This window comes from Schistocerca cancellata, chromosome 5, assembly GCF_023864275.1.
Source record: "Schistocerca cancellata isolate TAMUIC-IGC-003103 chromosome 5, iqSchCanc2.1, whole genome shotgun sequence".
In the NCBI taxonomy this organism is placed as follows: Eukaryota; Metazoa; Arthropoda; class Insecta; order Orthoptera; family Acrididae; genus Schistocerca; species Schistocerca cancellata.
The window spans coordinates 71,413,681-71,441,232 of NC_064630.1; the positions used below are offsets into that span (position 1 = coordinate 71,413,681).

General features: G+C 42.9%; 1 protein-coding gene across 1 annotated transcript in view; it reads right to left on the minus strand.

Annotated features, from left to right (window-relative positions):
* The window catches only part of LOC126188367 (atrial natriuretic peptide receptor 1-like), a 362,237-nt gene that overhangs the window by 226,991 nt on the left and 107,694 nt on the right, over positions 1-27,552 (minus strand). The window contains exon 6 of the mRNA XM_049929966.1: positions 25,911-25,992. Coding sequence (XP_049785923.1) covers positions 25,911-25,992 — 82 coding nt within the window. The remainder of the gene's footprint in view (positions 1-25,910; positions 25,993-27,552) is intronic.

Genomic DNA, 27,552 nt, shown 5'->3' on the forward strand with positions numbered 1-27,552 from the left:
CTTATATCCTTCTTAATACGAGCACTTCGTTCTTGATCGTCCACTCTTATTATTCCCTCTTGGTTGTTGTACATATTGTATATGACCCGTCTCTCCCTATAGCTCACCCCTACTTTTTTCAGAATCTCGAACAGCTTGCAGCATTTTATATTGTCGAACGCTTTTTCCAGGTCGACAAATCCTGTGAAAGTGTCTTGATTTTTCTTTAGCCTTGCTTCCATTATTAGCCGTAACGTCAGAATTGCCTCTCTCGTCCCTTTAATTTTCCTAAAGCCAAACTGATCGTCACCTAGCGCATGATGAAATAGGTTTCGGGATTAATCAGACAATGCAACGCCCTGCCAATGCGCCAACGTCCATTGCCGATGGTCACGTGCCCAGTTCGGTCCTAGTTGCCGATGTCCTGGTGTTAACGCCGGCAGAGGTGTGGGTCTTCGGCTGCGGAGGCCCATCGTTAAGAGCGTTCGGTGCACTGTGTGTTCAGACACACTTGCACTCTGCCAATCATTAAAGTCTGATGTTAGTTCCGCCACAATTCCCTGCCTGTCCTGTATTACCAATGTGTCCAGCCTACGACGTGCAACATCTGTAAAGAGGGGTGGCTGCGCAACCCTACGACGTCAGCACCTGGTTCGCCTTGGTATTGGTGTTGGTACTGAAGACACTCACTACAGCACTCCTCGAACACCAGAAAAATGGTGCTGTTTCCGAAATGTACGTGCCGAGCCTCTGGGGCATCACAGTCCGCCCTCGGTCAAACTCAGATAGCTTGCGCGCCTTCCCGAATCTACACTCGGACAGCCCGCTCACTGGTACTAGATGCACCGTGTGTGTGTCTTATAAGCAGCTATACCTCGCAAGGTGACGCTGCTATCACCTGGACGGGTTTATATCGATAGTAGGTCGATGGTCATAATGTTCCTACCGATCAGTGTATATCCGAAAACCTGTCAAGGACTGTTCAAACCCGTACCATGCAGAATCACAGCTGTATTGCGTTATAAAGATGGACCAACACATCATCAAGCAGGTAGTCCTCATGTTTTGGCTCTTCGATGTAGGGTACATTGATAAGTAAACTAATAGTTTGCTGATAGCACACATCTTTGTAGGGAATTAACGTTATGTTTAACACCTGGGCAACAGGTGTCTTTAAATGTTTAATCATAGACTATGTTCTTGTCTAATCAACTGATTTCAGAACACTTATATATATTTTAGTAATAATTAATTGATGTAACATTTAACTGGCCGTCATCTGAATTTGATAACAGTCACTGAAAAAATAATTGCGTAACTTGAAAGAGGAGATTGTTTTCCTTAAGAACTGTTTACCACGTGGGTAACATAGTTTAGGCACAGTCTACTTGATATAAAGAGTAGGGAATTTAGCTTATTAAGTTTTACCTCACCTCAATCTACAGGAATAGACGTAGAAACTTATACTAGGAACCATCTTAAGCACTGAGATTCTGCCAAAATAGTAAAATTTCATCCGACATAAAAATTTCAGAATTTATATATACGGATGCAACAGAAAAAGTTGCAGGATCTTCGGCTCCTGGTGTGACTGCTCCACCATCTTCCTCCCACCTACACCGTGACAGGTCTGCAACCACACGCACACCTTTGTCGCACATGTAGCCTAGCATGAGGCGACGTCAGCTGTCTGCACAGACGTCTGCAAGCCAACTACGATGGCAGCGGTTCTAAGTAGCGAACCAGCACAAAACAACAACAATAACAACGCGGCTTGTTACCGCAATGCGAGCGCTACTCTCACTGTCTGGCGGCATTGTGATTGACAACATGACGTGCAGGCAGCATGGGACTTTTGGCCTCCACAAGTCGCGTGCCCGAAAACAGTTCGCGCTGTAATCCTCCACCTCAACAGTACCTACGTTAGCACGTGGCCCCGAGAAGCCAGTCATCAATGAGAGTTGTTCCAAACATTTGTGTCACCCGCTCTTCCGTTCCTCAAGTGGACTGTAATCTCGACCAGCACCGACCGTGGACACAGCATATAGTATCGGACGCCGGCCTGTAGACCTAGGCCTCGTGCTGCAACTCACTGTGCTAGAGGTTCATCACGAACCTTCCTATACAGTTACTTGATTGTGTTATCTCTTTCTGCGACTCTTATCGGACCTTTTCAGTAACAGGTAGTGTTATTTCTTCCTCTAATTGTTCCTCAATAAATAAGAATCATTTTCAGTCCACTGTGAAAGTAGCAAGCCATTTGGCATGTCCATTTTCATTAATATGAGAATCACACCCTATTTAGAGGATAATGATGGGACGAAAGATAATAGTATTGCATACAAGCTACTTTATGTACTGACTTGTAAGGAACTTCATATCTTAACTAAATTTAACACGCTGAAGGTCATTTTTGTTTACTTTATGAGCGTGTTTGGGAACAGGGCACACTTCGGTTCTGGAACAGATCAGGCGGTTTTCGACGTAACGAAAAAAGCCAGGCTGAGCTGCCAGCGGGGCCTCTACCATTCATACACAGTTAGTCTCCAAGAAAGTGGTATCTCTGGGCGAGCCCCGAGAACTGGCGCTATTGTTTGTTTATGACTCACCTCCACCCTCCTGACCGAGCAGTGGGAAGGAGAGGGAATTTTTCAGCTGGTGACGCATTCCTCTGTGTTCTGAAGAGTGCGTTCCTCTGATATCAGTATTACGCCTACTTAAAAGAAACACGTCATGCCGAAATATAAGGGGCTAGCCTCGGGCACCTTCTGAGGACCTCTGATGTAAGGCAGTTACTGAACATGAAATCTGCTATTCGTGAAAACTCTTATGACGTCAGGAAAAATAAGCATGAGCAGTAGTTTCCTGATAAAGAGGGATGGATCGGATAGTCAGTGGAGTTTTAACGAGACGCATTTTTCTTAGCAGGATATATGCAGTAGAGGGTATCATGCCATCGGCCGGCTGAGTGTTCTTATTCAGAGCTTTGCAGTCATGTCTTCTTTGGCAGGAACGAAATAGCAGGATGTACGAGTGAAGTAAAACAGTCAGGGGTGTGAGTTCGTGCAGAGATGGAGATAACAGCGGATCTCTGTGAATTGTGGTTTCCACACGAGCAGCCGATAGGGTCCAGAGTTCGCATTGCTGGAAGCACAAGCTTAGTCTTGTATTCCGAAGACACAGGCAGTATTCCACGTGTCTCATGGTAATTATTCATGGTAAGCATTAGTAGCAGCACCACCATCGCAGGACAGTCCTTGGTCCATATTTAGTCAGATCACTGCATTTATCTATCTGAAGTCCAGGTTTGCTTTGCTTTGAAATGGTTACCCTGACCGAGAAAATTAATTACGAGCAAGACACACTCTTCAGACCCAAACTCAAATTACACTGCGCGACCAGTCTGACGGACCAACAGTCACTGTATTCATTTACTTACAAGCTCGCAAGCCATTTTTAGAACGTCAATTGGGTCTAAATGACAAGTTTTCGTTAACCTCCAAGTAAATCTGAAAACCAGAAGGTTGACTTCGTGTAATTGATGTAGGGCAGATACGTAACATCAGCTGACGTTCTTTCGCAGTCATATGCGTTTTATGTTAGTGTTTAAATGAGTAATTTTCACTTAATATCGTTTTTAACATTATGCAATTATTCACTTTAGGGTACACAGCTTTAATTATTCTGTTACTTATAGTAATTTTAGCGGGCGTCTTAATAGTGGATCCGACTCTTCATTAATATTCTGAATCGGTTTAACCGTCTCAAACACACACAGGATTTTGCAACTGTTGTTTTGGATGTACTATATTCTGGTTCATAATACCTGCTACAACCGTTTTAATCCTGGATGAAACCAAACAATTACAACTACACTGGAGCTTTTGGTAACTGATAAATATTATGAAGTCAATCGTCACTTGACGTTAATCTGTTCCCAAATAACGAGCAGAGGACGAGTGCACAAATTGTATATGGGTCGTCTGAACATTAAGAGTTCGGTTATACGATGTTACTTTAAACCATTATGGAAACGCTGATTACTCATCTGGGCTACTCACAAAGCAGTCAGTTAAAAGTTGACGAACACATCAATGAATTTTAGAAAAAGCAGGTGAGAAAGGAATAATCCCTCAGGATAAATACTTTCAAATATATGTATAATTGCAGCTTAGTCTATAAAAGCAGTTAAATATAAACAAAGTACACAACTGGCCATTACAATTTCTACACCACGAAGATGACGTGCTACAGACTTGAAATTTGACCGACAAGAAGAAGATGCGGTGATAGGCAAATGATTAGCTTCCCAAAGTATTCACACAAGGTTGGCGCCGGTGGCGACACCTACAACGTGGTGACATGAGGAAAGTTTCCAACCGATTTCTCATACACAAACTGCAGTTGACCGGCGTTGCCTGGTGAAACGTTGTTGTGATGCCTCGTGTAAGGGGGAGAAATGCGTACCGTCACGTTTCCGACTTTGATAAAGGTCGGATTGTAGCCTATCGCGATTGCGGTTTATCGTATTGCGACATTTCTGCTCGTGTTGGTCGAGATCCAATGACTGTTAGCAGAATATGCAATCGGTGGGTTCAGCAGGGTAATACGGAACGCCGTGCTGGATCCCAACGGCCTCGTATCACTAGCAGTCGAGATGACAGGCATCTTATCCGCATGGCTGTAACGGATCGTGCAGCCGCGTCTCGATCCCTGAGTCAAAAGATGGGGACGTTTGCAAGACAACAACCATCTGCACGAACAGTTCGATGACGTTTACAGCAGCATGGACCATCAGCTCGGAGATCATGGCTGCGGTTACCCTTGACGCTGAATCACAGACAGGAGCGCCTGCGATGGTGTACTCAACGACGAACCTGGTTGCACGAATGGCAAAACGTCACTTTCTCGGATGAATCCAGGTTCTGTTTACAGCATCATGATGGTCGCATCCGTGTTTGGCGACATCGCGGTGAACGCACATTGGAAGCGTGTATTTGTCATCGCCATACTTGCGTATCACCCGGCGTTATGGTATGGGTTGCCATTGGTTACATGTCTCGGTCATCTCTTGTTCGCACTGACGGCGCTTTGAACAGCGGACGTTACATTTCAGGTGTATTACGACCCGTGGCTCTACCCTTCATTCGATTGCGGCGTAACCCTACATGTCAGCAGGATAATGCACGAGTGCATGTTGCAGGTCCTGTACGGGCCTTTCTGGATACAGAAAATGTTCGACTTCTGCCCTGGCCAGCACATTCTCCAGATCTCTCACCAATTGAAAACGTCTGGTCAATGGTAGTCGAGCAAATGGCTCGTCACAATACGCCAGTCACTACTCTTGATGAACTGTGGTATCGTGTTGAAGCTGCATGGGCAGCTGTACCTGTGCACGCCATCCAAGCTCTGTTTGACTCAATGCCCAGGCGCATCAAGGACGTTATTGCGGCCACAGGTGGTTGTTCTGGGTACTGGTTTCTCAGGATCTACACACCCAAACTGCGTGAAAACGTAATCACGTGTCAGTTGTAGTATAATATATGTTTTTCCAATGAAGACCCGTTTATCATCTGCATTTCTTCTTGGTGTAGCAATTTTAATGGGCAGTAGTGTGGTTCACGCATGAACAGTGTGTATTTCTGCTGCTTAAAAAGCGAAAGTGTAATGGTTGTAGCGTTTATGACACAGATGTAGCAACAGTTGAGGAATTGATGCCTTCTGTGTTGAAAAGCAATTTTAATGCTTTCACGTTTAATTATTGTGTCGGTCTGGTTTTGCCTTCAGCAACGGCTGTGGTGGTTTGTTTGGTACGCTAAATAATGTATGTACACCATTCCATAAAAGTTTCAAACGTTCCATGGTCATTGATTTTACTGTAAACTTTGTGAGAAAAACTTCACGTCGCTGAGTGTATATACGACGTGAATCTGCGAGACGTCTATTTACAAGCCATTTTTTTATTCTTAGTGAAAAACAATATCCTTCAGTAAATACGTGTAGATTACAGGAGAATCGTACTGTACCTGCTATGCTGTAATATACCCTTTCATACCTTGCAGGGTCCCTAGGAAACCGAAGAAACACGAATGTGGTGTCGTAAATTAAGTAGCGCCGATTTTTATAGCAATACGAAAACTCCTTGTCCAAAAAAACATGTGGCACAAATAAATATAAAAGACACTACTCTCATTCATCCGATATCCTATTCAAAAATGTATTCAGTCCGGAACCGAGCGACTGCTACTGTCGCATGTTCGAATCCTGCCTCGGGCATGGATGTGTGTGATGTCCTTAGGTTAGTTAGGTTTAAGTAGTTCTAAGTTCTAGGCGACTAATGACCTCAGAATTTAAGTCGCATAGTGCTCAGAGGCATTTGAACCATTTTTGACTCTCAAATCGTTACTCAGCGTGTTTACATTCATAACACATGCTATGCTGTTATTCCGTACGAACCAGAATGAAACAATGTTTCCAATACAAAATTGTTAAGGCTTTCGTGGCCACTTGTTGACAAACTGCCTATTGGCTTCTGTCTCGGGTTCTTCGGCCGACGTTCATGAACAAAAGATGTAAAGAGTTTCTAGTCAGCAAGCGAGTTGATGAAGAAGCAGCTCAAATCAAGTAGAGATTTAAAGCGGCTGAGAATTATCAATGCAATGGAACGTATTGTGAGGATGTTCAGTCTCTCCCAACGTATGCCAAATTATTGTACCTCATACTCAGGGAAATCGACTTACGGCAATGTGAGAAGGAGCTGTATCCTTCTTACCCCCTTCCTCCGCCAAGAGCTGCACCGGAGACAAAAAGGATTACAGAGGCCCTCAAAGTCAAACAGTATATAATACGTATGATATGTGTCAACCAATGCTTAAGCCCCTCACTGAATTACAGGCAGAGAACTCACGTATGAATTTCAAACGAAGGAGTTACACAGGCTGTAGTTATCCACACCAAACAAACGCTCTCCGGAATTACAGCCGTAGAGAGAAGCTCTTAAGGGCTTCAATGACATTCTGTCAGAAAAACTGTGCATCTTGGTACTTAATTGCGTATAATAAATACGAAGTGAAGGAAAAATGCGGACATCATCGATTAATAACCTATCAATACCAAGTTATGAAGTTTAACATTTTATAGTTGAACAGTTGCCCTGTTATTACAAATCAGATAAGTCGGACAGCCACATCACAGTTGCATAAAGGGTGCAGAAATATCGAAAAAATAGCTGTAGCTGAATAAACAACTTTTTGTTGAAAGCTATACTACATACAGAGCTGACCGAGGAAGAGGAGAAAAAGTAGCAAATCTGGTAATAGACAAGTATAGTCCAGCACGGTATAGCCTTAAAATTGTAAAACCTGCCATTCCAGTTGTGGCTACCCGACTGAAATATGGAATATGATAATTTCTTTTGTCTCGTTGTACATTCCGCCATGAACTCTTGGAAAAGAAGTTTAGTGGCAGGAACTGAATCAACAAATGGAACCAGCGTGTATACGAGGTGCATTCAAGTTCTAAGGCCTCCGATTTTTTTTCTCCGGACTGGAAACAGATAGAAACATGCGCATTGTTTTAAAATGAGGCCGCGTTCATTGTCAATACGTCCCAGAGATGGCAGCACCGTACGGCAGATGGAATTTTACCGCCAGCGGCGAGAATGAGAACTGTTTTAAATACTTAAGATTACGGCGTTTTCCTTACTTGAACAGCGTGCAATCATTCGTTTTCTGAATTTGCGTGGTGTGAAACCAATTGAAATTCATCGACAGTTGAAGGAGACGTGTGGTGATGGAGTTATGGATGTGTCGAAAGTGCGTTCGTAGGTGCGACAGTTTAATGAAGGCAGAACATCGTGTGACAACAAACCGAAACAACCTCGGGCTCGCACAAGCCGGTCTGACGACATGATAGAGAAAGTGGAGAGAATTGTTTTGGGGGATCGCCGAATGACTGTTGAACAGATCGCCTCCAGAGTTGGCATTTCTGTGGGTTCTGTGTACACAATCCTGCATGACGATCTGAAAATGCGAAAAGTGTCATCCAGGTGGGTGCCACGAATGCTGACGGACGACCACACGGCTGCCCGTGTGGCACGTTGCCAAGCAATGTTGACACGCAACGACAGCATGAATGGGACTTTCTTTTCGTCGGTTGTGACAACGGATGAGATGTGGATGCCATTTTTCAATTCAGAAACAAAGCGCCAGTCAGCTGAATGGAAGCATACAGATTCGCCGCCACAAAAAAAATTTCGGGTAACCGCCAGTGCTGAAAGAAATTATGGTGTCCATGTTCTTGGACAGCGAGGGCGTAATTCTTACACATTGCGTTCCAAAGGGCACTACGGTAACAGGTGCATCCTACGAAAATGTTTTGAAGAACAAATTCCTTCCTGCACTGCAACAAAAACGTCCGGGAAGGGCTGCGCGTGTGCTGTTTCACCAAGACAACGCACCCGCACATCGAGCTAACGTTACGCAACAGTTTCTTCGTGATAACATCTTTGAAGTGATTCCTCATGCTCCCTACTCACCTGACCTGGCTCCTAGTGACTTTTGGCTTTTTCCAACAATGAAAGACACTCTCCGTGGCCGCACATTCACCAGCCGTGGTGCTATTGCCTCAGCGATTTTCCAGTGGTCAAAACAGACTCCTAAAGAAGCCTTCACCGCTGCCATGGAATCATGGCGTCAGCGTTGTGAAAAATGTGTACGTCTGCAGGGCGATTACGTCGAGAAGTAACGCCAGTTTCATCTATTTCGGGTGAGTAGTTAATTAGAAAAACAATCGGAGGCCTTAGAACTTGAATGCACCTCGTATTATTCGGAGACTATAATGCTTAATTGAGATTGCACGTATAATAACAGAATGAGCGAATCGGTCGTTGTGTTTTTGATAATAAGTCGCTGACTGTTATGAATGACGGCTCCCCAAACATGGTTCCTATGCTAACCTAACATTACAGCAATGAATACGTGGCAAGCACTCCAGGATATTTTAGGATAGGATCATTATCCTATACCTATGAAGTTCGAGTACGACACACAGCTAAATGGACATAAGAAAAGCAAACTGAAGGGTGATCAATCGTCAACGCAACCGCTTTTGTGGCGTGCACCCGGCCGGCAAGGCCAGCTGCTGTGCCTGCGTCTCGAACAACAGGAGGTCTGCATTTAATACAGTAAGTGTCGTCGAGTCGTTTATTTCTAACGCGCGTAACAGAAACACTTAAAAATTTCAAGTTCATCTAACGCGTCTGAGATTGATTTGTACTCTTTCTCTTTTAATGCCCCCTAGAGATAAAAATTGTAGGTGTTTACGTTGGGAAAATGAGGAGATCATATGCTGCTAGGGATAACTTATTTTGAAACACGTCACAAATTTTCTGTGATCGGAAGTTGGTCGTTTGTACCGTCGCAGAGTCCTGCTAAAAGGCCGTGACAGAACTATCTCTTTCAGTTAATTGTCCAATAGAAGACCATAAAATGATTTCTACGTGCCTCACACTGTTATTATTCGTCCCTCTCTCTCTCTCCCCGCCAGTAGTGCATCACCCCCCTAACTTTTTATCATGCAGGTGTGCCTTGTGTATTATGTTAGGCTTTTTAAAATGCCACTTACGGTTATTTGGTGAAGTAATGTATTCACTTAGGTGGAACTATGATTCATCCAAAGAGGAAATCAGGTTAGGGTCAATTTCTCCGTCATGACTCTATTGAAACTACGTTCACAAAAGCGTAACCGTTTTGCAGGGTCGTCCTGTTTAACTACTTCAGCTGCAGTTATTTTATAGGGACGTACCTTCAGTAAGTGTGCAGCGGTTTGAAGAGCTATACGAAATTCCCACTTGCTGAGAAAAACATGGAACTGATTTTCTACGTGACCTTCCCAGAGAATACCCAATGTTATCTAGACATTCTTCTGTGAGAACTGTACATGATCCTCTATTTTATCTGTCAATAATGCTTCCCGTCTCTCGAAATATATTTATAAATCGATGATTTATCCTCCGATAACGAACTGGAACATCAGTAAATTCCTCTTGAAATAATTTCCTTACAGCACGCGCGGATTCCGTACGCATATATGAATCATACATGAATACTTTTTGGCCAACAGAATACTTGTATTTAACGTGAAACAATTACACTCATTACACTACATTGTGTCGTGCAATAAATAAGCGCATCCAACTCTAGATTTCCGCATAAACGAAGGCCTGGCAGAGGAGGGGTAATCTAACCTTCCACCAGCGCCACTGCCCTCTGGCTGCCGGAGGGGTAACTAAGTCCCCGCCAGGCAGTTGATCACCTTAAATAATGTATGAAGTAAACTAAAATTTCAATATTCCCAAAACAATTGGTGGGTATGGAAAATTGGTCTCAGTAATCGAACAAGCAGGTAATAGAATTATCCCTCCTCTAGTAAGCAACAATAAAGACCGACTGTCATTCGTCTAATGCAAAATATAGCGCTCCAAGGCCTTAGCAAGGAAGCGGTTAGCTCTATCGCAATATAGAAAGACATAATTTTAGAAAATCATTACATTGCAGGACAACGGAAACAAAAAAATCTTTCAAGGAGCACAAGAGGCGATGACGGAGTCAATACCGTAAGTCGATACGAAAAGATGTTAACACGTGAGAGGGCTGGCAAAACATCAGATGCTGTAACAGAGCAAAATAAAACACAAGATTCATCGAAAAACAAATACATTTGTCAGAACTGTTCTTGGTCGCAGCTGCACCAGCTTCGACCTGCAACGAAGACATTGCTTTCATAACGATGAAACAGAGCATGAGCTGTGCATCTCTTTTACAGAACAAAAACTGACTAACGCTTTACAAACTTCGGCCAACGTAACCCCAGTCACCGACGGAACGCATTATAGCGAGGTACGAAACTCGTCGTCTAGGGCTCTTTCAGTAGTTCGAAAGTTGTACAATGAATATAAATACTGAAATCTTCCATTACGTAAACATTTTTGACAAAAGTAATCGCTCTGAAATAGATGCCAGAGTGGTTTATTAGTACAACAAATACATGGAATAAATCCGGGAGCCGTTGCTCGGTTAAGTGGTGGGTACAAATGACGCTAGATTATACGGCCAGCTAGAGATATACCGTCAACTAATAAAATAACTGCGCCAAAATATTCTGCATTACCTAAGGAGCGACATGGATGACCTCGTCAATCGGTGACGATTGTAGTATCGAGCTATCACTGTTAGTTTATCTAAACGCATTGGCACGACTAGCGAGCAATAAGATGATTAAAAAGATTTCTCGTTGAAAAGCGGTAGTCATCGTTAACCTTTTCAGGTTTAGTGCTCAAGTAAAATTGCTACAGATATGTCACCAAAATTTCAAGTTTGTGTGATCTGGTGGCTGACTATACAGAGAGTGAAAGTGTAGTTTATTCCCTCGGACACAACCTGAACACTGAAAGCGACAGCTCTTGTCACTTCCATTTCTATACCCTACGTCCACCGAGAAAAACGGTCGACTGACCAATGTGACATTTTTTGTGGCAAAATTAACTAGGTCGCGGTGACAAATTTTAAAGAACCATGTTAGGCTGTCAGCTTATGGCGAATTATTGCCACCAGTTTCCTCTTGCCGGCGTATCCCTACGTGAGAAGTCAGATGATCCGCTTACAAAAAAATGGTTCAAATGGCTCTGAGCACTATGGGACTCAACTACTGTGGTCATAAGTCCCCTAGAACGTAGAACTACTTAAACCTAACTAACCTAAGGACATCACACACATCCATGCCCGAGGCAGGATTCGAACCTGCGACCGTAGCGGTCGTGCGGTCCAGACTGTAGCGCCTTTAACCGCTCGGCCACTCCGGCCGGCAATCCGCTTACAAAGACATAGCTTCAAAGGGAACAGCCACCTGACTATCATTTTTAACTTACTAATGGCTCTGTGTATCGATTAGCAAAAACCACGGAAAAACGCTCCTACACCTTTAGAACATCATTATAGACTATCCAGATACTTATATTCGACATTAACAAGACGTGTGTTCACCCTCGCCTCCACGACAGCTTGAACTCTACTGGGCAGACTTTCAACGAAATGTGTGAATGTCTGAGGAAGAATGGCAGACGAAACCAAGAAAGGCAATGAGGCTACACGCTGGTGTATGGAGCGAACTCGACGCTCTGACCCATCCCATATCTGTCCCATTTCGTTCAGGTAGATTCTGGGCATACCAGCCCATTTCATGAATGTTACTGTCCACAAACCATTGCCTCCCAGACGCTACTTAATGACAGGGTGTGCTGTCATATCGACATAAACAATCATCGTTGCCGAAACGCTACTCTACTGTACACAAGACAATTCTGTAGAAAGTGTTCCCATGCTTCCACTTTTAAAGCTTTCTTAAACGCAATAAAATGTCCACAATACAACCACGAAAAATACCCCCATACCTAACACCCGCGCACTTCACTCTTGGCGCTATAAATGATTCCAGGTAACGTTCTCCAGGCATTCACGAAACCCAAAGCATTCCGTCGGATTTCCACACGGTATAGCGTGATTCAACACTCCAGATCACTGTTTTCCAGTCGTACACTGTCCAATGGCGCTACTGTTTGCACGACCTCAAGCATCGCAGAAATGCGACTGCAGAAATCCGTGGGTTAGGGAGAGCTCTTCGACCATTGTACCCCATTCTTTTTTACTGCGTAAGCACAGTAATTGTGCCAGCTGGACTGCTGGCAGAGCTTTGGAACTCACGAGCGATTTCTTCCGCTAATCTAACGCGATTTTTTACAATCATCCTGACAGCAATGCTCGACGATCCCTGCCCGTCAGTTCCTGGAGCCTGCCTGGTCTTGATTTAGTCGTGGTTGTTCCTTCGCGTTTCCTCTTCTACGTCTCCATCTACATTTATCGTCCGAAAGCCACCCAACGGTGTGTGGCGGAGGGCACTTTACGTGCCACTGTCATTACCTCCCTTTCCTGTTCCAGTCGCGTATGGTTCGCGGGAAGAACGACTGTCTGAAAGCCTCCGTGCGCGCTCTAATCTCTCTAATTTTACATTCGTGATCTCCTCGGGAGGTATAAGTAGGGGGAAGCAATATATTCGATACCTCATCCAGAAACGCACCCTCTCGAAACCTGGCGAGCAAGTTACACCGCGATGCAGAGCGCCTCTCTTGCCGAGTCTGCCACTTGAGTTTGTTAAACATCTCCGTAACGCTATCACGGTTACCAAATAACCCTGTGACGAAACGCGCCGCTCTTCTTTGGATCTTCTCTATCTCCTCCGTCAAACCGATCTGGTACGGATCCCACACTGATGCGCAATACTCAAGTATAGGTCGAACGAGTGTTTTGTAAGCCACCTCCTTTGTTGATGGACTACATTTTCTAAGAACTCTCCCAATGAATCTCAACCTGGCACCCGCCTTACCAACAATTAATTTTACATGATCATTCCACTTCAAGTCGTTCCGTACGCATACTCCCAGATATTTTACAGAAGTAACTGCTACCAGTGTTTGTTCTGCTATCATATAATCATACAACAAAGGAGCCTTCTTTCTATGTATTCGCAATACATTACATTTGTCTGTGTTATGGGTCAGTTGCCACTCCCTGGACCAAGTGCCTATCCGCTGCAGTTCTTCATGCATTTCGCTGCAATTTTCTAATGCTGCAACTTCTCTGTATACTGCAGCATCATCCGCAAAAAGCCGCATGGAACTTCCGAGCTATCTACTAGGTCATTTATATATATTGTGAAAAGCAATGCTCCCATAACACACCCCTGTGGCACGCCAGAGGTTACTTTGACGTCTGTAGACGTCTCTCCATTGAAAACAACATGCTGTGTTCTGTTTGCTAAAACTCTTCAATCTAGCCACACAGCTGGTCTGATATTCCGTAGGCTCTTACTTTGTTTATCAGGCGACAGTGCGGAACTGTATCGAACGCCTTCCGGAACTCAAGGAAAATGGTATCTACCTGGGAGCCTGTATCTAATATTTTCTGGGTCTCATGAACAAATAAAGCGAGTTGGGTCTCACACGATCGCTGTTTCCGGAATCCATGTTGATTCCTACAGAATAGATTCTGGGTTTCCAGAAATGACATGATACGCCAGCAACAAACATGGTCTAAAATTCTACAACAGATATATGTCAGAGATATAGGCCTATAGTTTTGTGCATCCGCTCGACGACCCTTCTTGAAAACTGGAACTACCTGTGCTCTTTTCCAATCATTTGGAACCTTCCGTTCCTCTAGAGACTTGCGGTACATTGCTGTTAGAAGGGGGACAAGTTCTTTCGCGTACTCTGTTTAGAATCGAATTGGTATCCCGTCAGGTCCAGTGGACTATCCTCTGTTGAGTGATTTCAGTTGCTTTTCTATTCCTTGGACACTTACTTCAATGTCAGTGATTTTTTCGTTCGTGCGAGGATTTAGAGAAGGAACTGCAGTGCGGTCTTCCTCTGTGAAACAGCTTTGGAAAAATGTGTTTACTATTTCAGCTTTACGCCTGTCATCCTCTGTTTCAATGCCATCATCATCCCAGAGTGTGTGGATATGCTACTTCGATCCACTTACTGATTTAACGTAAGACCAGAACTTCCTAGGATTTTCTGTCAAGTTGGTACATAGAATTTTACTCTCGAATTCACTGAACGCTTCTGTTTGTCTGAGAGGTGTTGCCTGTGTTTAAATTTGCAGTGATGCTCTCTTTGCTTTCGCATGTGAGTTGAAGTGTCCCTGCCAGATTTTTTGCTCAGGTGACATCCAATCCATAGACCACGTTCGAAATCAATGAGATCTCCTCACCAACCCATTTTGTTTCTCTACTGACAACACACAACTCCCCGCCTCTTTCTGTACGGGCGGGTCTACCCCTAGTGACATCCATTGGCGAATTCCCCATGACATAGGGATGCCGGAACACTTTCTATCAGGTAGTGTATTATTCTGATCTTTCGATGATTCTCGAAAAAGCACAAAACTAATATTTAAATTTTGTACAGTCATAAATTGCTACAGAGTTTTCATTCATCTCTAGCTTCAGTGGATTATCTTACATAATTCTGCGTGATAATCGAATATTTAATTGATATTGCCATCCCTTAAGGGTGTATAACAACATAAGCTGTCCATTTTCCAGGGAAGGCCATCTGAATAGATCACAGGATGCGCGTAGCCCGCTAGAGAGCGGCGAGTGTATGTTGGACATGTCAGGGACTGGAATTCTCGGAAGTCAGACAATTATCCTCATTTCCCTCGAATGTGTGTTCTGCCACTCGAACACAATTCGGCTCCGACGAGCTGGGCATTGCCCTGCTGCGAATCACAGGTACCCAAGGGGCTGCGCTCGATAAACAGACGGGTGGCTATCACACAGCGGAAGGCTTCACGTACGCTTCTCGTAGTTTATGCTGTATCTTCCGGGTTGTATGGTCGGTGGGGCATGAAATTTTTTCTGTCCTGGCGTTTTGCACTTGGTTTCGTACCTCTGAACATGTCCAACGCAACTCTGAACGAGTGAAAACGTTTCATCGATCAGCATCCAACCAGGAAGACGCATCAGAAACTAGAACTGGTGATCATGTTATTTCTGCTAGTCTCTGTCACCAACTTGCGGTGAAGTATGCAAACGTGCCAGGCGTAATTATAAGTCATAAGAGAAAGCCTCTCATCCGTTTCATTTATTCCTTGCTCCATCGTAACCGATGAATTCCGATGTACACCTCCTAACTACAGGGCCAGATAACAATAATATTTTAATCTCATATACCGGCAAGTCGAACACAGAGCACAAGCTGTAGTCTACTGACACTAATTTGCATATCATTAACGTGTCATTATTACTGATATTAATACTAGCTAAGATAACAAGTGCATATTACCACCAATGAAATATTACATAGCATATATTACACGAAAAACTAAATGGGGAAAAAATAAAACAAAAATTCCGCGCGAATATTCGCCAAAGATCCTTCAATGTGGTGGAAGTGTATTTCTTAATCTATTGCCACATGTGAAGAAAGGCAGGGATAGGGTAGCAAAAAGTAACTGTAAGTAGTTCATATTTATGTTAATATTACGGAGAGAACAATTTCAGGTCCTAAGTCAAGTAAAGAAATATTTTACACTACTGGCCATTAAAATTGCTACACCAAGAAGAAATGCAAATGATAAACGGGTATAAATTTGACAAATATATAGTACTAGAAATGACACGTGATTACATTTTCACGCAATTTGGGTGCATAGATCCTGAGAAATCAGTACCCAGAACAACAACCTCTGGCCGTAATAACGGCCTTGATACGCCTGGGCATTGAGTCAAACAGAGCTTGGATGGGGTGTACAGGTACAGCTGCCCATGCGGCTTCAACACGATACCACAGTTCATCAAGAGTAGTGACTGGCGTATTGAGACGAGCCAGTTGCGCGGCCATAATTGACCAGACGTTTTCAATTGGTGACAGATCTGGAGAATCTGCTGACCAGGTCAGCAGTCGAACATTTTCTATATCCAGAAAGGCCCGTACAAGACCTGCAACATGCGGTCGTGCGTTATCCTGCTGAAATGTAGGGTTTCGCAGGGATCGAATGAAGGGTAGAGCCACGGGTCGTAATACATCTAAAATGTATCGTCCACTGTTCAAAGTGCCGTCAATGCGAACAAGATGTGACCGAAATGTGTAAACAATGGCGCCTGTAACGCCGGAAATGCATATCCTCCTATTTCCATCTATTGCACTGCAAATTTTTTTCCTTATTTTGTTACCTGAAGATATAACATTTCTGTATATTGTATATTGTAATTGTTTTACTATTTGTATATATATATATATATATATATATATGCATTTATGTCGATGTATAATTGGTTTGTTTTGTGAATATTATTTGTATTTATACGCTGGGTCTGGCCTAGGGAAAACTATACTATCGAACGAATACATCGATAGGTCGTGTGGAGAACGAAAGTGTTTATGATCTTTGGTAGTGTTAACTCTGTCGCATGGAGCGCGGGCTGAGCAGAGTGGTCTGGCTGGGGTGGTGCAGTCGAGCAGGTGTGTTGTGTGAAGCTCCCGCGATTTGGCGCGCTTTCATGGTTTGGCACAATGTAATTGCGCTCGACTTGCGATGATAGTTTCTGACATGGTGTCGCGGACGGGAAGCATTAGGACCGTGTCGAGAAGAAGGCGCGCCAACATCCAGCTTCTGAAACAGCGACGGCCGACAATGAGTGACTGTCGCCACCTCCTCGATCGACGGCTTCAAACCTTCAATCAACCAACAAGGAAGACTGGAAGCACGTAATTTTTTAGAACTGTATGGCAGACCTCAGCTTTTCAAACTTTTAAAATTGTTGCATCGTAAAATTACAGCAACTTAGCATGAACCTTTGTTGCTCATTGTCCCAACTGCATTGCCAAGCAGAGTCCCTTCCTTTTCTGAAATGAACCCGAGTGTCGTTGAAATTCAAACGCCAGCATTAAAGTAATATAATTCGATTTCACTGCTTTAATTTCAAAGTTCAGTTAAAGTATTCATAGGTGGCTACAATATTTAGTTTACACAAACACAAATTAAGAGTGCGAGTTTTGTTAGCATATTTTAGCTTACCTGTGACAGCAGCTCAGCTTGGTACGCACTAAATTTTACAATTGTTAATTGTTCAGAATCATTTAATTCAAGTTCAAAGTTAAATCTCTTATTTCTAAATTGCGTAGATTCCAGTAGCTTTTGAAATGATTGTTGAGTTAGTCCAAGACTAACTGTATTTTACTGAATTTCGATGTGCTTCAGAAAGAAAGCTCACTATTAACTTCATTCACTAAATTAACTTTCGATTTTCCGGTTTTATTAATTCTTTTGCTAAGATAAGTCAGAGTGTAGCGAAATTTATTACTTCTGACAAACTTTCAGTTTTCACACTACACGTGTCAACCTTCAGTTGCCACGCTTCTAGTGCTAATTATATTTGTAATAACCTTTCTTTTTCAGTTACTATAGTAATTGTCCTTAGGACTGGCGACCGTAATTTCCCCCAAATCTCAAATATCTAATTACTGCTAGTTAGTTGTTAACGTAATGGCCGCACATTTACTTTCTTTATTAACTTTACCCCTTTTCAAAATTAATTTCCACCAGTTTAATTTGCATTTTTCCTTTCATTTAGATGTAACCCTTTCCTCCCTCTTTACCGACAGATTAACTTCGGTGACGATTGCTTTTCCCAAATTTCCATTAGGTACACGCGGTTTAATTTTTCACTGTCATTAAGGTCGATAAGTGAGGGAGAGGTTACACGCCCTATCCCATCACGCCGGGTGTTACGCCAGTATGGCTATGGCGAATACACGCTTCCAATGTGCGTTCACCGCGATGTCGCCAAACACGGATTCGACCATCGTGATGCTGTAAACAGAACCTGGATTCATCCGAAATAGTGACGTTTTGCCAGTCGTGCACCCAGGTTCGTCGTTGAGTACACCATCGCAGGCGCTCCTGTCTGTGATGCAGCGTCAAGAGTAACCGCATCCATGGTCTCCGACCTGATAGTCCATGCTGCTGCAAACGTCATAGAACAGTTCGTGCACATGGTTGTTGTCTTGCAAACGTCCTCATCTGTTGTCTCAGGGATCGAGACGTGGCTGTACGATCCGTTACAACCATGCTGATAAGATGCCTGTCATCTCGACTGCTAGTGATATGAGGCCGTTGGGATCCAGCACGGCGTTTCATTTTACCTTCCTAAACCCACCGATTCCATATTGTGCTAACAGTCATTGGATCTCGACCAAAGCGAGCAGCAATGTCGCGATACGACAAACCACAATCGCGATAGGCTACAATCCGACCTTTATCAGAGTAGGAAACGTGTTGGTACGCAATTCTCCTCCTTACACGAGGCATCACAACAACTTTTCACCAGGAAACGCCGGTAAACTGCTGTTTGTGTATGAGAAGTCGGTTGGAAACTTTCCTCATGTCAGCACGTTGTAGGTGTCGCCACCGGCGCCAACCTTGTGTGAATGCTCTGAAAAGCTAATCATTTCCATATCACAGCATCATCTTCCTGTCGGTTAAATTTTCCGTATGTAGCACGTCATCTTCGTGGTGTAGCAATTTTGATGGCCAGTAGTGTGTTTCAGTAAAATCCACTGAAGCTGTGTTTAATGTCAAAGCGAAACGTGTCTGGAAATCAAACACTATGACTACATCAAGAAAAAAGTGTTTCATTTATTTAACATTTCACCTTAATTAAACCTGCAATACCGGTATGACAAAGCGGCGATATGATTTTCTCCTACAGCTGTCGCTTTTTCTTTCAGCGTCGATGAAATATGAATGATTTAGAGTGCATTTCTCAAGCAGATAAAACGAGCGGAAAATGCTCCTATCGGAGGAAAAAAGAAGTCGAATATGCTCCTGTTCAAAAGACTCTGAAATACGGGATACCAGCTTCCTCATTCTATTTTCGCCAGTATCTTCGAAAATGTTTCCAAAATTTTTGACATGCGGTCAAATTTGCATTCTTTTTAACCTTTCACTCCCATCAGCCCCATAACTGTAATGCGCTCACACCCACTACTCCACCGCTGTAAGTCGCTCATACCCACTTGCCCATTCTCTCATTAATTCAGCCTAACTCAATATATTTTTGTGTCTCTGTAACTGTCATTAGCCTGTCTCGCAGCAACACTCTCCTTCGTTCTGTCCTACTACTAGTGAGTCCCCTCAGTGTCACTGTCTCCCTCTTGCTCTCTCATTCTGCTGCTATCTCATTCATTCCTTCTCATTGCTGTTGTCTCTTCTCTCAGTCACTATCTCTCTCTTCTTAATTGTCACTTTCCTACACTCTCTGTCACTCTCGTTATCACTGACTCTCACACACTTCCACTTTCTCGCTCTCTTTATTTCTCTGCCACTGGCACAGCTTCGTTCACTCTTTTCCTAGCACTATTCTGTCATTGTCAGCTATGTTCCACTGCCACTGTGTCAATCTCTTTCTCTCACACGCTCTATCGCTCTATCTATACCTCTACCACTGGCTACTATCTTTCAGTGTTTATTATTTTTTCGTCACTTTCTGACTACCACTCTGTCCTCTGTCAGCACAAATAGCGCGAATATGTTCACATGTCAAACTTTCTGGGAAATTATTAAAGGGGTAGAAGATGGTCAAACGAGGCAGCCAATACTCCACTATTCCGTCTGAGTCTTTTAAGCAGGAGCATACTAGCTCTTTTTGTGCTCCGACAGCAGCATTTTTCCACTAGTTCCCTGCTGCAGTATGGCATGTCACCCGTATGAAAAGAACTTTGTCAGTAAAACTCTGATAGTTTATTTATGCGAAATTGAAATGACACTCAACTAGTTTTACAAATCAGTCCGTACTTCATGAGCACAAAAATTTTTCGTATGCTTCAGTGCAACAACATACGGTTCCCAGAACGTTTTTTATAACAACGAAGACACTTTACACCGTATTTCTCCTTGTTAGACCACTTTAAAAAGGAGATGCTTTAAGTCGTATTTCTCCGTGCTACGTCACATTACAAACTACGTTTTCGCCTCACACCGGATTTTACGTGCGTATTTTAAGTGCAGAAGAATCTCGGAAACGGATAAAGGTATTAAGCAAATTCAGAAGGTTGTTCGAGATCGGGATCTTAGGAATATGTCGTAAAAATTTCAGCTATTTGTTGTACGTTGCTGTATTGGAAGCCGCGGTTCGGTTTTGGTTCCCAAAAACCATGTTTTTGAAAGTGGGAAGATAGCACCTCTAGATAAATGGCTACATAATATATCATTAAAATTTGTGCTGTTTGTGTTAGTTATTAAGATATCCGGCGATGTTGGCGAAAAAAGGTAAAAAATCATTTTTATGGGTTTTCCCAGGAATTTTCCATGAAATAAATGGTCATCCATAAGATCCTTAAAGCGCATCGTACGCCACATCTAATGCAAACAGAGCCAACAGGCTTGCTCCATTTGCCTAAGCTGGAGGAGGTGTGTGGTATTCAAACTTTGACCCTGTACAGTAGGACAATTATAGTAAGACGATCCTTATGGTGGGAACATTGACCGCTCCTTCCTAACACCAAAAAGACCCGAAGCATGAGATCATGAAAAATCCTATTTTTATTCGCGGCGCTTTCGAGCATATTGGTGGCGCATACAGTCGCATGCATAGCAATGTAGGTGCTTATGTGTTTGAGAGAGTGCTATTGTAATACGTTGCTAGGTATCATGAAATGGGCGTAGTTGCGGTTGTTCAGATTTGTATGGTGGGAACATTGACCGCTCCTTCCTAACACCAAAAAGACCCGAAGCATGAGCTCATGAAAAATCCTATTTTTATTCACGGCGCTTTCGAGCATATTGGTGGCGCATACAGTCGCATGCATAGTAATGTAGGTACTTATTTGTTTGAGAGAGTGCTATTGTAATACGTTGCTAGGTATCATGAAATGGGCGTAGTTGCGGTTGTTCAGATTTGTTGCCTATCTGAAAAACACCTTCATACTTTAAACGTATTTATAGGCTGTTTCACTTTCTTGATGTTTGACTTTGGATTTAACTCAATGGCGACACTGTCCTCTGCTTTAATATGTTTGTTTTCTTTCTTTAATAGGAGTGGTACTCTGTCTATTTCTGTCATACAGCGACTTCAAAACGGTTGTAACGTGTCAGAACGATGGTGATCTCATTACGCCACAGAAACAATACTGCACGCTATGTTACGGTATGAAAGCTGTTTATATCGGACCAGCTCTACTTTCCAGCTTTCATTGCCAGTTTCATTCAGATTATCGACTATCGATGATGAAATTTGCTGCTTGCTGTTCTAAATTACACAAGTATCTACGTTAATAACAAAAATGGCGCTCTTGGTTACAATGCGTACTGACTTTGGACTGAAAGAAGTGTCTAATGGTGATCCTTTATACAACTATCAGTACCTCCACACGTGATGAGTATAAAATGTCGTACATAGACACATCCGCTTCTATCTAGAGTCATGCATATACTGCGGGTTTCAAATTACTTCCCATTACAGTCGGCTGACTGAAGGTTGGTAAACGATTATTAACTGCAAAATCAACGCAAAATGATATTACAAAGAAACTCAAGCTTCTGGAAATAGTTCAACCCATATACAGGGTGGTCCACTGATCATAACCGGGCCAAATATCTCACGAAATGACCACCAAACGAAAAAACTACAAAGAACTAAACTTGTCTAGCTTGAAGGGGGAAACGAGATGGCGCTATGGTTGGCCCGCTAGATGCGCTGCTATAGGTCAAACGGTTACCAACTTTGTTTTTTTTTTTTTTTAAATAGGAACCTCCATTTTTATTACATATTCGTGTAATACGTAGAGAAATACAAATGTTTTAGTTGGACCACTTTTTCCGCTTTGTGATAGATGGCGCTGTAATAGTCACAGACATATGGCTCACAATTTTAGACGAACAGTTGGTAACAGGTAGGTTTTTTAAATTAAAATACAGCACGTAGGTACATTTGAACATTTTATTTCGGTTGTCCCAATGTGATAAATATACCTTTGTGAACTTATCATTTCTGAGAACACATACTGTTACAGCGCGGTTACCTGTAAATACCACATTAATGCAATAAATGCAGAAAATGATGTTTGTCAGCCGGCCAGAGTGGTCGAGCGGTTCTAGGCGCTACAACTGGAACCGCGCGACCGCTACGGTCGCAGGTTCGAATCCTGCCTCGGGCATGGATGTGTGTGTTGTCCTTGGGTTAGTTAGGTTTAAGTAGTTCTAAGTTCTAGGCGACTGATGACCTCAAAAGTTAAGTCCCATAGTGCTCAGATCCATTTGAACCATTTTTTTGTTCGTCAACCTCAATGCATTTGGCAGTACGTGTAACGACATTCCTCTCAACAGCGAGTACTTCGAATACCGTTATGTTTGCACATGCATTGACAATGCGTTGTCAGGCGTTGTCGGTGGATCACGATAGCAAATATCCTGCAACTTTCCCCACAGAAAGAAATGCGGGGACGTCAGATCCGGTGAACGTACGGGTCATGGTATGGTGTTTCGACGACCAACCCACCTTTCATGAAATATGCTATTCAATACCGCTTCAACCGTACGCGAGCTATGGGCGGGACGTCAATCATGTTGGAAGTACATTGCCATTCTGTCTTGCAGTGAAACATCTTGTAGTATCGTCGGTAGAACATTACGTAGGAAATCAGTATACATTGTACCAATTAGTTGCCGTCGGTAAAATGGGGGCCAATTATCCTTCCTCCTATAATGTAACACCATACATTAACCCGCCAAGGTCGCTGATGTTCCACTTGTGGCAGCCATCGTGGATTTTCCGTTGCCCAATAGTGCATATTATGCCGGTTTACGTTACCGCTGTTGGTGAATGACGCTAAATAGACCGTGTGCAAAAAATCTGTCGTCCTCCCGTAATTCCTCTTCTGCCCAGTGGCAGAACTGTACACGACGTTCAAAGTCGTCGCCATGGAATTCCTGGTGCATAGAAATATGGTACTGGTGCAATCGATGTTGATGTAGCATTCTCAACACCGATTCCCGGGAAATTTGTCTGCTACTGATGTGCGACAGCAGCTAAAACATCTACTTGGGCTTCATCATTTGTTGCAGGTCGTGGTTGACGTTTCACATGTGGCTGAACACTTCCTGTTTCCTTAAATAACTCAACTATCCGGCTAACGGTCCGGACACTTGGACGATGTCGTCCAGGATACCGAGCAGCATACATAGCACACGCCCGTTGGGCATTTTGATCACAATAGCCATACATCAACACGATATCGACCTTTCCCGCAATTGGTAAACGGTCCTTTTTAACACGGGTAATGTATCACGAAGCAAATACCGTCAGCACTGGCGTAATGTTACGTGATACCACGTACTTACACGTTTGTGACTATTACATGCTTCTTTCGTGTGATATTTCGCCCTGTCACTATCAATGGACCACTCTGCATATATGTGAATATTCTGCGTGAGCCATTAACCAGAATGGATTAACATAAGATGAGTATTCGGAAAGTGAGGTGCTATTAGGCGCGAAATGAAAACTACTGTGAAAATCTGGTGGAACTTTGAACAGACGTGTTGGGCAGTGTCTTTAGTGTGCCTGTCGATGGCTTCTTGTCGCTATTTTCGGTTCGCAGCGAAGAGTGATCACGTAGAAATGCTTAAAACAACAGTGTCTCCCGCCAAGTATGTGTATCTAGTGAGAGATTTCGTCTGAAGCTGTGCAACCCACATCGCGTGCATGTCATGAGTTTGTTTCTACAAGACATTCTTCAGCCGCATTCTGCAGGGACAATGAAGACATTCCTACAGCATTTTGGATGGGAAGTGTTTGATCACCCACAATACAGCTAAATCTCTGCTCGCATGAATAGCTGGCTACGAAGACAACATTTTGTCCCAAACAGTGCAATCTGACCAGCATAGGGAATTGGCGGGAAGCACGGGCGGCTGCTTTGTGTGACGAGGGTACTGAAAACTATGTACAATACCACAACAAATGTCTGAGTCAGAGCGGCAACTATTTAGAGTGGTAGGTGGAAGGTGTGGCTAATTGTTGCGAACATAATTTTTTTTTTAATTTTCACAATGCTTTTCATTTCGTGAACAAACTGACACTACTTTCCAAACAGCTCTCGTACATTAAATTCAACCGTAAAAATTGAAGTAAACTAATATGTCGTTGCAAAAGCAGCAAATTAGTTTTGTTCAGTTTTCATCCCTAGTCAAACATCACTCGTTATATTTAATCACACGTAAGTGCTTTCAATATGGTGGTACTGAGAAGCCGGCCGGAGTGGCCAAGGGGTTGTAGGCGCTACAGTCTGGAACCGCGCGACCGCTACGGACGCAGGTTCTAATCGTGCCTCGGGCATGTATGTTTGTGATGTCCTTAGGTTAGTTACGTTTAAGTAGTTCTAAGTTCTAGGGGACCCACGACCTCAGAAGTTAAGTTCCACAGTACTCAGAGCCATTTGAACCATTTTTCGTACTGAGAAAAGTAAAGCAAAACTGTAGAAACAATGAGGACTAAATATAAGAATTTCATAAACTAATTAGATATGTCTTGCTGGAAACTTGATTTAAGTCTGTCTCTGACTTAAGGGTCATTTATATACGGTGATGTTTAACTTAAAGGGAAAAATGATGATTTAATGTACAGTTGACAATGATTTTATTATACCATAGGCTTAAACATAACAGCTATGGAAGATGAAACCAGTTGTTTTCTTTTCAAAAGAAAGATCACAGCGTTCGCCTTAAATTATTTACGGAAATACGAGTACATCGCGTCCGCAGCTCGTGGTCGTGTGGTAGCCTTCTCGCTTCCCGCGCACGGGTTCCCGGGTTCGATTCCCGGCGGGGTCAGGGATTTTCTCTGCCTCGTGACGTCTGGGTGTTGTGTGATGTCCTTAGGTTAGTTAGGTTTAAGTAGTTCTAAGTTCTAGGGGACTGATGACCATAGATGTTAAGTCCCATAGTGCTCAGAGCCATTTGAACCATTTGAACGAGTACGTTGTCTTACGTGTAACTTAATCTCCTTAATTTTGGAAGCGTTAACCTCTATGCCACCCCACTCTTATCTAAAGTTATCCTTAACATAACAACATTAAGTACGGAGCCGCAATACTAACTGCCATTTTCGCTTGAAATGATGGTAGTTTTTGAGGGATAAGCATTCGTCGATTCTTTTCGTTACAGTGTTGTTATATTACTTACGTTCATCGGCGCTTGAGTTCTTCCGGCATTAACAAAGAAATAAAGCGTTAATTAAATATGACAAGAAGAAAAGCAAACTGTGAGTATTACTGACACGTGAGGGGCAAACACGAATTTTGGCTTGTAACATACCTGTACGTGATGACGGAAGCCACGGCTAGGACTATGACTGCTGAACTTAGGATGATGCTGAGCAGAGCGTAGTCCGGCAGGGCTGAAACACAAAAACCAAAATGCTCAGACGCCTTTCAGAGCGAAGTCCGCCTTCACATTGCTGGGCGGAATAAAACATGCAGTACAGCACTCTGAATGTAGCCTTGGAATCCTGAAAAACACACAACCTAATCTGTAGTTAAACGTGGACTCTTCAATGATGTCCTCAACTCCCTACTACATTCCAGTAACGATTTGTAACGACATGTACATTTGTACTCCGTAAGCCACCTATAGTTTGTGGCAGAGGTCACATACTATGCCAGAATAATGTTCACCTCTTCCTATTCTATTCACTGATGATATGTGGTAGGGAACAGCGTCGGCAGCAGTCTGTGACTGAGTTTTCTTTAACTTTAGCGTGTTAGACGTTTAAAGAGATGTACAGTGGCGAGCCAGAACTTTCTGGTAAGATGAAACTAAAGGTTTCGCCATCTGGCCGTCGACAGGACCATTGGGCTATAAAATGACTTATCTTAATAATATGAATACTTATAGATGTGTTTGGAGAGAGAGAGAGAGAGAGAGAGAGAGAGAGATTGATATTTTTTGTTGTTGAGATTTTTACTTTAAGTCGTAACTGGTACCTGAATTTTGGTTGCTGCACCCTTGAATGATCAGCTTCTGCACCAGTTGGTGACGTATTATAATTTGGAGGAAGTTATTGTTCTTTAAGGTGTAAAATACGACTCTGTTAGTTACTTGGCCGTATTGCGGATAGCTTTGAGCCCCAGTTTTCGTAGCTTTTAATGCCTAAGGAACCACTGTTGCAAGTAAATAAGATCAAACAGCAATCTGCTTTACGTCAGAAAAGGTGATTGCTTGGCACACAAACTCTTTCACACTACACGTCCTGCTACATCAAAATTGGTCAGTGTAGTTCAGCAGCATACGATTGTACAAGAACATAACCCAATTACTGTAATTAAGAAATTATGAGAGGTTGTTACTTATTGAATGAAAACTATGGAGAATGCATTTCCTTTCCTGTATTTTAGTGAACTTCGAACACTTACAATTCTGTCGATTGATAGACAGCGACGACAATGAAGTTCACCTCCTTTTCCAAAACCAAGATATTTTTGTTCTTCACTTTCAGAAAATTTGTATACATAAATGTTTGGCAACTCTGACACATACATTACTCGGTTTTATCACTAAAATATCAATTTTCATTAAATGTAACAATACTTTCTGAGCGACGGCCTTAGAACACGTCCTCTTTCCACAGGATACAGATGAACAGTCCTCTTTTTTTTAATAACTCAATTGTCTTTTTTTTTAGAGTCCATACTCAAAGATTCACAACTACTATCATTGTGGGGACTGCGCGCTAAAGAGTTTCTCGCTGTCCATCTGCGCTTCACTTCACTTCAAGTACTTTTTGAATTACTTTTACAATATGTACATACATTACTGAGCTTCTCAGAATAAAATCAGGCACAAATTAGTTAAAAAAGAAAAGCAGTGAGGCACACATAACATGAAACGCGTACGTCGCGTATGTATTCTGTAACAGCGATGGCGAGGCATGACAGCATCTCTGACCAGAGAGTTTTTT